Source organism: Primulina eburnea, chromosome 7 (assembly GCF_022965805.1).
Source record: "Primulina eburnea isolate SZY01 chromosome 7, ASM2296580v1, whole genome shotgun sequence".
In the NCBI taxonomy this organism is placed as follows: Eukaryota; Viridiplantae; Streptophyta; class Magnoliopsida; order Lamiales; family Gesneriaceae; genus Primulina; species Primulina eburnea.
In genome coordinates, this window is record NC_133107.1 from 20,729,922 (window position 1) to 20,745,554 (window position 15,633).

The window sequence follows — 15,633 nt, forward strand, 5'->3', positions numbered from 1 at the left end:
GGTCTTCTGCCATGCTCGCGCATATACGCGCCTCTTCTCGCGCATATGCGCGAGGTGTTCTGCCCTCGCACATATCACATGCTTTCTCAACTATTGTCTCGGTTGATTTCCTTCATAATCACATCAATTTATCAATTAATGATTTCTGATTACAATAATATAATCTCGGGCATTACAATTTTCATAATATTTTATTCGGCATTTGCATCTTGTAGAGGCTTGTGTCTTTTGAGATACACTTGTTGAGTAGGGTCGCTCAACACTCTTTTTTGGACATTCGCTCCCCATAAGTTACCAACATGATCGACAGAACAATTTTTGGTAACTCAGGGAATTACATGTCCAATATCTTTTTGAGTATGTGAGGCACCACCTGGATCAACATAATAGTGTGTGCATACTCTAGCATCCAGACACAAATTGAGCAAGAGTTTCCAGTTTGATCATTAATCACTAGTTCATGGTTCGTGCATGTACATATATGTTTGTATATTCATAAATTATATATTAGGCGATTTTTCGCTCACTTCCTTGCTTGCTTCTTGGAGACCTTATTCAACGGGGCAAGCCTCAGATTGGATGGGCTTTGAAAAGCCGGTGGTGGCCATTAGAGATTGGTTCCTTCACAGGAGTTATTCCAGAGTTTTCCGACATTGTTTACTTGGGATTTCCAGACAAATTCAATATGGTCGTATAATATTGTTATTTAGGTTTACCTGCTTGTTTAGCAAGGATACAATGATTGTTTTTATTCCATTAATTTAGTATGTTTTCCGCATATTATGGTTAAGACTCTAATCATGTTAATTAATTTTTATTACTGCATTCAAGTAATTATTTATTGTAGGCGTTCCAGATAAAGGCACTCCATTTAGGTTGTATAGAGCATACAAAGATTTTTGGAAATTTAGAACTTTCCTTCGGTTTCCTTCAAGATATCAGGAGAAGGAAACCATGGTAAATATAGCAGTCATGATTAGCGTTGGACATGAACATCACGAGGAGGATTTTGCGGCAAGGATGCCAAAGAAATCAGGTGGATACATTTAACTTGGTCAATATTGGACCTCCACCTTTGACACGAAGAGAAATTGCCAAGGAAGCAATGCTTTGGATCGATAAGATGGAAAAGTGTTTTGTTGTGTTTGGCTATGGAGACAGAAAAAAGCTCTTAGTTGCCGATCCACTCTTGCGAGATAAAATTGGATAGTGGTTGTAGTCCACCAATGTTAAGTTAATGTACATTTTTTTATGTCCAAAATATAGCAGAAGTTCAAAATTTTTATTTTAACAATCAAAATATTGCTAAAACACTCGTCTGATTTCAACACATTGAAGCCCATGCAACGCCCTTGAATTCTGAACGAAGGTGAACGAATCAATGACTTCACCATCATGTAACCTTTATTGTAAGCCCTAATCGACAGAATGATTGAACGAGATCAAGAATGAAAATAATCAAAATCATCACAACGTTCCATTTAACTAGTTCCACTACATAATGGGGCGTGACGATACGGGTTTGTCATCTACATCCCCGCAACCATACCTGCTATGATCCCCTTTTTCGAGGTTCGAGGCTTCGAGGAACCAATTCACCGCATAATTGACTAATTAAACAGAAACTACATTCCACATGAGGTTATCAAATGTGCCCGGCTTCTGAAGGAAGCAGTAGTGAAACTGTTCTGAATTTCGGCATAGTGTTTCCGCCCGCTTATCTTCCCGAATTGAGCTGACACATGATGTAATTGAAGAGGATACTCTAATTTATATTATGTAATTACAGAGGAAAAGACGCTGTTATGGAAAGGGCCGTTTCAGCACACACTATTTTCACATAATCCTGTAAAAAAAAGCTCAAAACCGATCAGGGGGGAAAGGGCTCGCGAGTGATTCTTCGAGCTCCTTGAAACCACGGTAAACAGCCTCTGTTTGATTTTGTGGAAGGGCCAACCTCCGCACCTCGGTCATATACCTGTTATTTTAATGATAGAAGTGTTACATGAATAAAAGGATTAAAAAAAACTCACAAGTGCATTCTGAAATCCCCGATGACATTTTTAAAAAAAAAAACAGAGAGAACAATTGAAAGGTAGTACAGCTTGGAAGAAAAACAAACCTATTTGCCGCACTGCTGATTTTATCATGAATCCCTTGATTTCTTAATGTAGTTTGCCCCATTGAAAATGGTCCACCAAGAATCAAAGAAGCTCCAACAGCACTTGTGCCCATTTTCTGTGCAAGAATGGACATTGCCCACTCGCGAAGAAGAACGAGAACAGACCTAAGAAGGCGTAACCTTAAAATAGGAGATGGTAGAATAGCTCCATTCGATAAAACCTGATCATAAGTATTCAATACAGGCTCTATTGCACCCTTGCAAGCAGCAAGAAGAGCCCTGGCTATATCTTCATCTCCGACGAGTTCAACCCCTGAAACCACACGCTCCTGCAGAGATTAAGAAAAAAGGTTAGCATATTAGATGCCAAAATTGTGCCAAAGCTACGAGCATATAATTATTGTCTTAAAATTACAAGTAAAAATTCAATCACACAGAATACACAGAATGAAACAGCTAAGAATAACATTTTTACCTGTGCAGCTTTCTCAAGGTGAAGACACAGTGTGTCTAATGGTAAGATAGCTCCATCGTAAGGGAAAACATGGGAACCAGCCCTCTTCAGCACAGCACAAGCTTCAGCAATGCCACCTCTTGAAAGAGCTTGATCAATGAGCCTAGCCCAGGTTTCTCTGACAATGCTGCTATCGGCATCACCAGAATAGCTTGCAAAATATAGCATTTCAAGACAAATCTGGAATCAATGCACATCTCAAATATGAGAGGTAACAAACAGAGATATGACTTGATGCACGGTAGAATTTATATCCAGCAGTATCTAGCAGAGATACTTAATCAGAAAACTGATAAAGTGTCTAAGACAAAGCAAACAAATACACAAACCTAAATATGGCAGTGTGTATAGCAGAAAAAGAGAATTAATTTTGAAATAATAGTGAGATATCACACAGACCAAGCAACAGAATAAAAAAGAACGAGCCTAGTTTCTTTTCCATTCTTTCACCTATAGAAATCCCACTTCTCCACATTTCTTCTAGAACTCGAATAAGAAACTCACTTTTTTATCCTGGTTCAACTCTCAGTAATCTCATATTTCTACAATTGTGATACCCAACGACCAGTTCCTTGACCTACTTTAAACTTTGCATTCTATGAGACCAAAGTTTAGGGAAACCAATTAAAACAAATTAACAGCAAAAACAGCTAAATGCATAAGAACGTAAGATGGTAAGCAGATGCCTTTGTTATCTAGGTGATTGTGCCGTGGAACCTAGGACATTATCACAATCCCTGAGCAATTCTATAAGTCAAACAAAAAGTTCACAAATAGAAAAACTGAGGAGAACAATACCTAGAAGGAAATGCTGCATGCTTTCCAGCTAGAACACAAAAAAATGAAAACTTGCCTAACAAATAGATATAGTTTATGTCTCATACAAACACAGTCAACCTTCGCCGACATTCTAACATAAAGAGAGGCCTAGGTCATAATTTCACAATGGAGCCTCATTAGTTTATGGAGTTTTACAGTGATGCTCAAGATATGAAGGATGATTGAGACAATGGTAATTCCTTCACAGCGGTAAACATGAATTACAAACCTCCCAGAGTTCAAATGGCACAGCAAACTCATTATATAATTGAGTGATGGTCTTTAAATCCACTGATAATTCTTTTGCCTTTTCTCGCACGGAAAGCACAAAAGCAGCGTCACTGGGCGGATCATTAGCAGGCGATGAACCATTCATGTCGAATTCATATGTGCTAGGAGACGCCTCCAACCTTGAAGCCAGCACCTCCAATTCATCTTTAACCTTTATCTGAAATTGAAGAACAGCGAGCTTGCCTTCAAGTAAGTCAAGAAGCCCATTGTCAATAACACCCCGGACAGAAATGTTGTCCGTCTCATAGGCACTCTTTGCCTGCAGAACAGCATTACTCAGGTACTGACGCCTAACATCAAAACAACAAGACGGCTGACTGTTAGAAGGAATCAGATGAATTATCAACTGAACCAAGACAAGGTCCAATCAACAGAAAATAATAACCATGTGCATGTTAAAGATGTAGGAATGTGAAGAACTGAAGTTCTTGCCTATAAAATAGGACATCAACCATTAAGAACAAGGTAAATACACAGAACAAAACATTGAGAAAGAGTGGCAAAGTCGAACCTATAAAGACCTGATCGATAGAATAAATAAAAAAACTGGATAGTTAACAATCAATACCTTTTGTTTTGGACTAACTTAATAGTTATAAACTTATAGTTCAAAATGAACACATAATCTCCTTTGTTGCGTCACTGGATTATTTATTACCACCACAAAGATAAGTTGATGACTGTGAGCTGGTAGTTTGATACATTCAAGTTTCAAAACAACATTCAAGTCTAATTGACAGGCAATTTTTATCGATATAAGGTGGCCAAACAACCGATCCCTTTTAGTAGGAGAGTAAATTGAAACAGCATTGCATATATCTTTTGCATATTAATAACAGGCCATGCTGTATGTGGTAGTAAATGGTCATGACATTGCAGTAACGTGTTGATAATGCTGGGGATCCAGCTCCATTTATGCACATAACAGTATCCTCTCATCATACAAATTCTAACTTACACCGACAAATCTTCAAGCAACTTGCATCTGGTACTCATTTTGGTCATTTATCCATGCAACAAATGAATTTAGGCAAGAGTGAGAACCTTTGTTCAAGAGTTGGTGTATCACCCACTTCACTGGATCGTCTTTCCGCCAGCCTCACTAATATTTGAGCAGAAAATACATGCTGCTGCTTTGACACATAATAACGTGCAAGAAGCTCAAAGTATTTTATCTGATTAGATCGTATAGGAACTCTTGAATGACCCGTTTGCGGAATCAATGATAAAATAGAGGAGACAGTCCGAACCTTTAACAAAATTACGACTGGTTAATGGAAGGGAAGATTATACCCATTGAAATAGATTACAAACTCCTATGTGAGATAAACAATAGCCATCCAAAACAAAGAGTATTGATAATGATTTCAAGAAAGATTGAAGTTCAATAATCACAAATAAATAGGGGTGGGTGGGTTGTCTAACCTCATCACGTCCTGCATTTTGCAAAAACTGCACCAAGTCTGGACCACCATATTCTAATAACTCATCTTCAAGGCCTATGTCGATCAATGTTTGATACAAGTACTCATGGAAAATTTTATCAGAGGATTGAACGCCGAGTTGAATGATTTGACATATGTACTTTTTGCGAGAGGCCATATCAAGAACAGATTGAGAAAAAGTCCTGGTTGACGATCCAAATTCCTTTTCTGAAGCTTCATTATTAAGAGAATGCAAAGCAGCAGTGACAATCTCATAACACTGCAATCGTTGAGCTAGGGCATGTTCCCGGATCCCCGAATCTACTTGATCATTTAAAGCATCACCGGCCGGATCAAGAGTCAGGGCCTTTTGCAATGGTAATCGAACCACAGCTTCATAGAATCTGCAATTGCACTACTGTTTTATGCTTGAATCATGATAGTCTAATAAAACATGGCATAAATAAGAAAATTTTGAAAAAAAGGTCCAACATAACAAACCTCAGATCTTCAAATCGTTTGCATACAGTATATAAATCCGCAGACTCTGGAATTTTACTTAAATTGTTGAAGGCCTCCCTTGCAAGATTTTCCCGTTCTTCTGCGTCAGGAGTTGCAGCAGCTCTCTCGAGGCATTCAACTGCTAAGTAGAACTTGTAGTCAGTTTCTTTGTAGTAGCTTGGACAACCATCCCTCAGTCTATTACTAACATCATCCACCGTTCCCCTGCCACTAGGACCAGTGTAATGCTGGAGAAATTGAGGAGGCTTTGATATGAGAGATGTGTATATATGGAGCTTTATATGTTGAATAAAAGAAAGAAGGATGATATAAAGAGAGATTAAATGATGGAAAGGGAGATGGTGATCATGGTCATAATCTTGATCTCAAAGTTCAGAGTATAACAAATGATTGTGCAGCAAATATCTTAGTACCTCCATTAGACCAGAAATAAGCCTTGTTGCCAATCGATCTCCATCCTCCGAACAAACTAAATTGTAGAACGTCAACTGAACTAAAGCCTGCTTAGTATTTGTATCAAAACTCTGAACCAAGCGTGCTACAATGTGCTGTGAAAGTAATTGAAGAAGAAATAAAGCTTCAGCGCATCTAAGAAGCAACTGCCTTACACACTCCATCGCTCTCACCTGCGAGACGACCGAACAAATTATCAATGGTATAGTATATGCTCACACAGTCACTTGACAGGACTAAAATCTTGTATTTACCTCCATGGCAGCCAGTTCCCCAGAACTATAGGGAAGCCGCTGCCTTTTGTTCAATGATCCACTCCCACCAGAGCCAGCATTCTGAGAATATGAACCAAATAAGTTCCGAACCATACTTCTGTCACCAGCACCCAGATCAGATCCAGTACCGATTAAAATTGAAGCACTTATATCTCCAAGACCAGCAACACAACCATAGAGCCCCCGCCTTTCATTCTTTCTGGACCTTAAGAACTTCTCTAGAGAGCGAATTTTGTCTTCAAGGACATGCATTGCCCCAACAGAGAGTCTGCAAGCTACAATCCCATCTTCGGGCATAGCATCTGAAGATCCCGAGCCACCTTTGATGATGAAAACAGGAAGGTCCCACAATGGTAACAATAACCTTGATGAGCACAAGCATAGGCCTTCATGAGCACCTGAAAATACAGGCTCAGCCTCTTGAACAACCTGCCCCATGATGAAACCACTAGCTGCAGTTCTAGTGTTGGACAATGCACCACTTCCTTCGAGTTGTGGCATTCCAACAAGTCTAGGGTCCTCGAATGCTTCAGCTGCTTTCTCAGAGGCAACATTGCTAACAAGGGTATCAGTGTAGACAATCCTTGCAGCAAGCATCAAGCACATTGCAGCTGACTCTCCAGCACCAAAACGATTGAAGAAATTCTCTAGTAATGATCTCGGTGAGCTAGATTCCAGCAATCTCCTCAGGATATCAATTGGTCTGTTGAAAACTACTTCCATCATGCCCATGGTACTGAAAATAACTATTTTCCTTCTTGGTAAAATATGCTGGCTAAACAGATCTCCTCTTGCCCATAAATTAACTGAAGTCTTTTCAAAAGATTCCCATGAGTTATGAAATTTACACAGTTCTAATCCTGAATACAGTGACTGTATAATTGATGCAGTTTCTGGCAGGGGAAAAACATCTGCAACAAAAAGCATTCGACCTTCTAAAGGTAAAGATGACACTGATTCTCTAAGTGCACGAGAACCCCTTTCCCCTGCTCCCAAGGTACCGGATGAAGCAGACTGCATGCAGGGATCCCTGTTCACAATTAGAAGTGATGAAGCTGCAGATGGGGATGAATCAGAAAGGACGAGAATTCCGGAAGAATAAAATGTTGATTCAATCTTCAGAGATAGATCATCACTCTGAGATCTTCCAGCAAGAGATAGCGCCCCAAGGGAAAGGCTGCCTCCCACACCTATGGGAGGTGAAGGCCGGGTAGTTACAACTTTTAAGCAGCTTGGTCTTTGGTGATTGGTTCCAAGTCCACCCAAACCTCCAACAGCACTATTAGTTCCACCAGATGCAGTAGAAAGGTACATCCTCCGACCATCTGACAGAATAGCAACTAGATGCAACCACTTTGATTCCAAAGTAGATAAAGGTGAAATGCAAACTATAGTTGATTTGGTGGATCGAGATGGAGCTCTTGTCCCTGCATGTTGTCTGCCACTGTGATGAGAGTCCCTCTGAGTGATCAAATTTCTTTCTTCAGCCACCTTCTTGAATGGACCATCTCCATTTGGTCCAAGAGAGAATACTTGTATTTTCATATCTTCTGTACGTGCATATAAAGCATGCCTCTCGGAATCAAGTACCATTTCAACAATTGGGTCAGTCGCTCCAAATTTAAACACATTAGGTACAACCCACCTGAAAAAATAAAATAAATATGCAAACTAAGAAATGCTAGATAAGCAAGAGATTAAATTTCAGGTAAAAATTAAAACATGAAGGATCATGATAAGAATCATTTTACACCATGGCAAGTTCAAAAAAATGCTAGCTAGAAAACTCTGGAGGAAACAAGATTTTACTGAACACTATCACAAGCCAAACGTATAAAATGAGAAAAACTACCTCGAGATGACACTTCCAATGCCAGAAGTTAAGCAAATTTTACGACAGCGTTTGTGCCAACCTGAACCAGTTGTATATTGCATTTCATAAATGTGGCCATCACGCCCAGCAAGAAATATGTGACCCTTGTTGGTGCAAGTGATGCAGGTCATTGTCACTCCATCTGATGGAATAGAGTATTCTGGCAATGGTTGAAGCGAAATCTCTGCATAAGGATCAGTACCGTCACCTTTTGCAGAACAACATACTCCTACAAGGATCAGCTGATTGACACAGAGAGAGCATCAGTAAAAAGAAAGTAAAAGAAACCCTTTATTTTTTAAAGCAAGAGAATAAGGAAATAACAAGTAGAAGACATCATATCTCAGTGTTCTAAATGACGGTCAATGCTACCGCCCCCCGCCTACGCATGAGGCAACTGTTTTAGGCGGCCCAAGCTATACGGCGGTCGAGGCGGGTAAAGTCGGCGAGCAAGCAAGCCAGGCGGGCCAAGTGAAGCAGTTAACATTTTTAAGTTGTAGTCAACAAATTTAAAATCTAATCAAAGTCAACTAATTTTAAAACTCATAACCCTAGTAATTTAAATCACACCCCACTTTCTTTTTTTTTATTTTTGATTCTCACTCCTCACTATCTCCATTAGAGAACTTGACGAAAATTTAGATACATCGTAGGAGGACAATGAAGAAGATGTTGATTGAGTCCGATGATGAGAGGATTATGAATGTAGTTGATGGTGCATATGTAGATGCTTTGGAAGATTAGTTATGTTTTGTCTAGTACTTGTTCTAATAATGGGTTGAAACTTTTAAACTTAAACTTAGTTTTTTGATAAAAGTAATTATATTACTTTGTTAGCATAATAGCATTAATATAATGATGAATCTTTATTAATTATCTTGTTAGTTTGCATTTATATATTTATTTGCATCTTACTAGATGATATTATATTGTATGAAGCTTCTTTATGTTTAAACATTATTTAACTACAAATCTTACATAAAAATGATGATTGTTTGTGATTATATTGCATGATTATATATGATTATCTATAAAAAAAATTACTTAAAAAATTCAACCGCCTAAGGCATCGCCTATGCACCTCCTAGGCGGTCGAGGAGGTAGGCCCCACCACGGCCTCCTGCCATTTACAACATTGTCATATATCTGTGAATGAACAGGGACGCACGGTAATAAAGCAACTAGCCAAGAATAATAACATGCATCATATGATGAAACTCGAAAATTCCCATCTCCAATTAGCCTCAAATTGTTTCTCCCTATTTTTTAATTTCCAATCATTATTTACCTTGAAAAAAATTATAAATTGCAAAATACTTTCATATTCAACCATAATACATACATGGATATCACAGAACCTAGGCACAAGGTGCAAGACGAGGCGAGTATATTAAAGAAGTGAGGAGCCATGAAATACTATATATTAAAATCTTAGCATGTAAGGGCCCAAATTTTGTTTCAGTGCCCCGGAGATTCAAAAATGGAAATAACAAACATGTCTGCAGTCAGGAGATAAGTCATCAAAAAAGGTGTGATGTCTGAAATGCTAATTGTTTAATGGACAGGGTAAGCAATTGGGAGCTCAGTCATCTGCAAAGTAGTCTGGTGATCGGCTAGATTCATGTAGAAAACTTGAAACCTTGAAAAGTGAAGAAGTCAACAGAAACGATATGGATTGTCTAATAACGCCGAGGCAGTTAACGATGGCCCAAACTGCGAGAAGGCAAAGACAGTCCAAATAGCAAAATGCAATAAACAGTAGGGACAAATACAAAAATGTAAGACTGCAAGCTTTGCCAATAATTCACGCCACAAAGCATGTGCACCAAATTTATAAAATCGTAATCGTTAACATATTGTGAAAGCAGTGTTTGAATTTTATGAGATTGTGCAGAAGCATAATAGAACTGTTGATATGCCAGATTTTATTTTCTAAAATTTAAGGAATTTATAATGTAATTATGATAAGACACTGGAATAATAAATAAGGGATCTCAAGTAGAATTTAAGACAATAAATTCAGTCTTAAAATTTCAAAATAATATAAATGGTCTGTAAGTAGCATTGTTCTATGGTCTTGGTGACCTAAGGAGTGGAATTGCAGAGAGAGTTCGGTTTAATCCAGAATCTAAAATTACGTCTAAACATTTTGACTATATTCTAAAGATTTTTAAGCGAATAATTCCAGAATTTATTGTAAAATTCTTTATAAAATCATGTTCTTTTTTTATAAGAGCCATGAAGCTCTATTCTGACTGAGAAATACTTGAATAATTATTTTATTGAAGCCATTTAAGTATGAAGCAATGTTTTAACCATATTTTTGTTAAGAATATTCCAAGCCCTAAAACATTAAATTGGCGTAGTGTTGACTGTTGACAAGACCAACCACCCAAATGACATTACAAGACAAAAAAGGTTGAAAAGTTTAGGCTTCACTTGGTCTTACTTGCACCTTTTCTCCTCTAAAAGTTCTTGAAATCTTCAACTTTGCACTAGTGAAGCTCAAAGTTCAAAACAAAGCAAGGGAAAAATAGGTGGGGCCCTGATGGAAAGATTGATTCCATCTAAGAAATGAACAAAAAAGAAAAGGAAGAAAATTCTCTTGCATCTGAAAAAATTCAAGAATACACATATTCAGGGTTAAATGGCATAATCACGAGAAAGTTTTGAAAGCTATGTTACCAAAAATTGTAGCATTCATAAAACCATATTACTAATGATCAAGGGCAGAATAAAGCCCGGCCGGGGATTGACCATCACATCATTGATAAATTTTAAAAAATGTGGAGAAAATTAACTACCTCAACAGGAGTTGCCAAAACTAGTAATTGTTGAATGGATTCAACAAAAATGCCAGACTTGGTTTTGGCCAGACCAACAGCGCATATAGCTTGTTCATCCCCACTATATTCTGGACATTGACCGTCCCTGCATGCAAAACTGAGATGAAACATGGGTGGAAAAAATGCTTGGTACAGAATAGTAGTAGTCAAACAGAAATGAGAGACAAATACTCGCTGGGGAACATTCAGCAGCTCTGCGCCAGGTCCATGCCATTCAAACTGTGATGTCATTTAAACTATTTAACCTAATTTCTTATGCAAGTATAGGATCATGTCTGTAATAAAATTCAGTAATTGTATTCAAAATCCATATCTCATTTAGTAATCAGACTCCAACGCTGGAAAACTAAACCCAGAGTCCCAGCCCAACTTGGATGATTTCATATCGCTGATATGGCACCACCATCGCTTTTCTTTTTCTCCTGCTAAGAAATATAAAATTTTGAATTTGTCCCCTAAAACTTTTTATTTCCATATTCCACAAAACCGACATTCTGCACCTAGAAAATTTCACCCAAGCAAAAATATTGGCTCCACACTGGATCCTTATCAGTAATATTATTTTAATGCAATCATAAAAACTAGAAATATTATAACAGGGAATGAAAATGATTTCATACCAGTTCTAACAAAAAAAAAATCACCCGCTTCAGTTTGGCTAACCTTTAATTCTTACACCCCTTTTCCATGCAAGAAAAACACATGCCATTACCCCTCACTATAGCCTCAACTCCACAGCATATTCTGAGAGACTGAGACTACGAAATCTCTCTTACTTTGATGACAGCATGTAATACAACAAATTTTGCAGAAAAATTAGTTTTACATAAATCCAATGAAGATAACATCGTGAAACTTTTATAATTCTTTATGGGTCAACAACAGTTTATTCACCACAATAAGTGGTTGTGAAAAAGTCCAGATGTCTATCTGTCATAAGATCCAACGACTGCACAACACTCACCACTTATCAAAACGCCAAAGGAATATAGAATTATCCACTGATGCCCATGCCCGCCGTATTTCTGGAAATATTCCACATAAAGCTGTTCCCTCTCCACCGGCTGCATTGTATCTCTCAATCAGCACCGGAGGCAGCTCCCAAGTGTCCACAACTTCAACTAGAGGGGGCCACTGAAATCAAAGCATGGAAGCTTAAAAGCCAATAATTTCCAAATAAAGAAAACATATTTGGCAAAACATTGTAAGATTGCTCAATTTGACCCACAACATGCAAAAAAAGAAAAAAAATAGACAAGATTAACAATGTATATGAAATTTCAATGATGGGAATGAAATTAGTAACTAGAAAAGTTATCATAGAGCCTAGGCACAACTCACAAGGAGATGTGAGCTCTTTGTTGAAGCGAAGCGCCCTAGAATTATTTGCTAAAATATCAATATCTAAATAAAATATCATCACAAACAATTGGGCATGTATTTTACAAATTAATGAAATTATTAAAGGATAATAAAACATTCATAGTATATAAGTGAAAATGCATGTTTTTCATGTCGCAATTCATTATGAACCTACAATCTTTGCGTAAAGACACGCTTAAAAGTGGCTTGGAGCCTTTAAAGCACACCAAGACTTAGGCTTCATGGTTAAAACTTGCTCCATTCAAGGGTCGCGCCTTACCTTGTGTCGAGGAGCAAAGATAAGAACCTCGATGAGCCTTGAGCCTAGGCGAACGCCTTGTAGGCTTTTAATAACTATGGTTATTAGTATTACCATTTGTCTTACAATATTCATCATGGCAGACCTTTCAAAAACATTCACAAACATAGTAAATCAACAGCACTAATGTCATCAAAAAAAAACTTAAGAAGTAAACCATACATATTGTTACTTTTAGTTCATTTTTGGTTTTATCAAGGACTTCAAACACAAAAAGAAGCCCCTTCCCCATCTCCAACGGTCTTCTATTCTGCCAAAACCTAAATTTTAAGCCACCACTTTATCCATAATGCATCCTTGTTCACGCTTCACATGTGGCCCACCTTCAAGTTTCCACCACAAGTCTCCATCGCTACAAACCCAGATATATGGGTCCTAGATAACCAATATTATTTTATTGAGCCCAAATATTTTAGAAAATGTTATTTGGAGAAGGAGAAAGGGAGAAGCGAGAAATCAGAATATATAAGATTATAGTTAGTTGGGAGAGGGGGTATTCTAGCAGATTGTTGTGCGGCTAGCCTTGTTCTAGGGTATGGAGAGAGAAGTGTCTTCCTTGAAAAGAATATAATCATTGGCTGGGTGTTGCACTCAGATTAGTGTAGCTTTGATGCTCTGAGTATTCACAACTTTATATATATCAGTTTATTTATATTCTCTATATTTTGTCTTGTGGTCGTATAACCACCACACACCTTAATCACTGTTAGATACACAGCATTCTTCATGCAAAAACCTAACAGTTAAGCCACTGCTTCATCCATTAATGGCATCCTTATTCACAGTAGCATACTCTCAAGTCTCCACCACATACCTAAGTCATATTTATATAGACAGCAAAATAAACATAACATTTGCTTTGCTCTTTTTCTTTCAACAATATTCCTCCAACTAAACTCAAAATAAAATCAAAGTGAAAAACTTTATAACTTAGACCACACTCTGCTCGAACACAAGTTAAACAATTTTCTTTCTCTCAGAAGTTTAGCTGTAACTGCACATTCTTTGTCTTCTTATGAAAACCAAACACCATTTTTCCAACATTTTCATCAATTGATTCTCCATCCAATTAATATTCACAAAAAAAATAAAAAATCAAACTAAATAAACTCCAAAAAATTACCACAAACGCAACAATACAACACAATCTCATAAATATCTAACTCTCCCCCCATAAACCTTTCACGAAAGTATTCTAATTAGTAGTTTCTTTAACAATCTTACAGTACACATACCTCACGTGGGTGAGTGGAATAAGGATGACTAATGTATCTAGAAGCTTCCAGGGCTTCTTCCAGATCCATCTGCCCAGCAACCTCCCTTCCAATCCTATCGCTGACCACTAAGCCGGCATTTGTGACGTCGCGCATCACAATTCCGTTTCCCCATGCTGCCATCTTGAGTTGGATAGAATTGAACTTTGTTTCTTCAAAGGCCTCAAGAAATTCTGAATTTCGAGGGAAGAAACGGTAGATATTGAAATTTAAAAATAAGAAGAAGAAATTACAAGCCTATAGTTTATAATACATCGAAATTAAGAGTCTAGACACGCGAGAATTTGGGGTTTTTGGGCAGAAAAGGCTTCTGGACGGCAAGTAATTCTAGGGTTTTAATGGGGGGACTCCGGCGGGTAAATTCAGCCAAAATTTTCAAATACTTTTTATTTTTGTATTTGTCTTTATATTTTATATATTATCGCACATTTCTTGTTTAAAAAAATGTTTATTTTCTTTTGAAAAAACCAAAAGAAAAAGAAAGTCAGTCTAATAGCCCACTCGCACTCGGTTTTTAATTTCTACAAGTTAATCTATGCGTATGAGTTGTTAATATCAATTGGTTTTTAATATATAAAATATTTTTCTTAAACATGATAATGTTTGGGTTTGACTCGGATCTGAACCGGATTCGGCCCGTGGTCAACGTACTGAGTAAATGAGTCAGCGGATTTGACCTAGAATCGTGACGGTAACCTCCCATATGTGTGCCGGTTACGGAGTTCGAATATAAGCATCATCAACCCAATGGATTGACCCACCGAGTTGGTAAAAAAATTTAAATTATTTTTTAAAAAAATAAAATGGATGAATGTTGATAGTGGTCATATTTACATGTTTATTGCTTTGTTTTTCAGCTTATTTTGAATGAGTTTGTGTGTGTCGAGTCATATTTAGTTTATTTGAGTATTATATTAGGCATATGGTCGCTCCTAATGGTCGGTGGTAGTATTTTAGGTGAAAAATATGGATTTTACATGAATATGGACGAAGTGGTCGAGCTAGGGCGGTCGAGAAAGAAGAAATTTGAAAGTTGAGGCAGTGAAGCTCGAGCTCGCGCGGTAACTTTTCCCGCCCCAGCGCACTTGAAGGATTTTGAAAGAGCTGAAACATAGTTATTCGCGCTAGCGGTATCTTTTTACCGCCCAACGCGCTCGAGAGGAGTTCAAATGTGCGGATACATTTAAATTCAAGCTGGATGCTAATATCCAACTGCCCCAGCCCGACTCGATATGAAAAATTTTTAGTGGACGATTTCATTCCCTATCTGGATGGATTTTTGGAGGCTAATAGGGTTGAATACCTTAATACACGAGTCATTCATTAGACTGGAAAAAATACTTTCATTGAAGAGTAGACGCGAGCATGAGAAAAGCCCGGAGTCGAGGAGGCAAGCGAAGAACTCGGTTTTTTTATGCAGTGTTTTCTTTCTTCTTCATTTTTTTAGTATTTCTAGTTGTTGGAACATTTATGTTTTAGTGTTAACAAATTATTCAAGGCAAATCTGATCTAAGATAAATTGAATAAGGCTAAACTAAG

At 37.6% G+C, this 15,633-nt stretch overlaps 1 protein-coding gene across 1 annotated transcript; it reads right to left on the reverse strand.

Moving 5' to 3' along the window:
- Window positions 1-1,432: 1,432 nt before the first annotated feature.
- Window positions 1,433-14,465, reverse strand: LOC140837298 (nuclear pore complex protein NUP155). Its single transcript, XM_073203426.1, has 13 exons — window positions 14,056-14,465; window positions 12,104-12,273; window positions 11,098-11,224; window positions 8,273-8,535; window positions 6,400-8,065; window positions 6,106-6,318; window positions 5,672-5,919; window positions 5,172-5,574; window positions 4,791-4,996; window positions 3,685-4,036; window positions 2,598-2,816; window positions 2,123-2,451; window positions 1,433-1,978 (listed from the first exon to the last, which is right to left on the reverse strand). Exons 1-13 carry the CDS (start codon window positions 14,215-14,217, stop codon window positions 1,861-1,863), a joined length of 4,476 nt encoding a protein of 1,491 aa, XP_073059527.1. The 5' UTR covers window positions 14,218-14,465; the 3' UTR covers window positions 1,433-1,860.
- Between the last annotated feature and the right edge of the window lie 1,168 nt (window positions 14,466-15,633).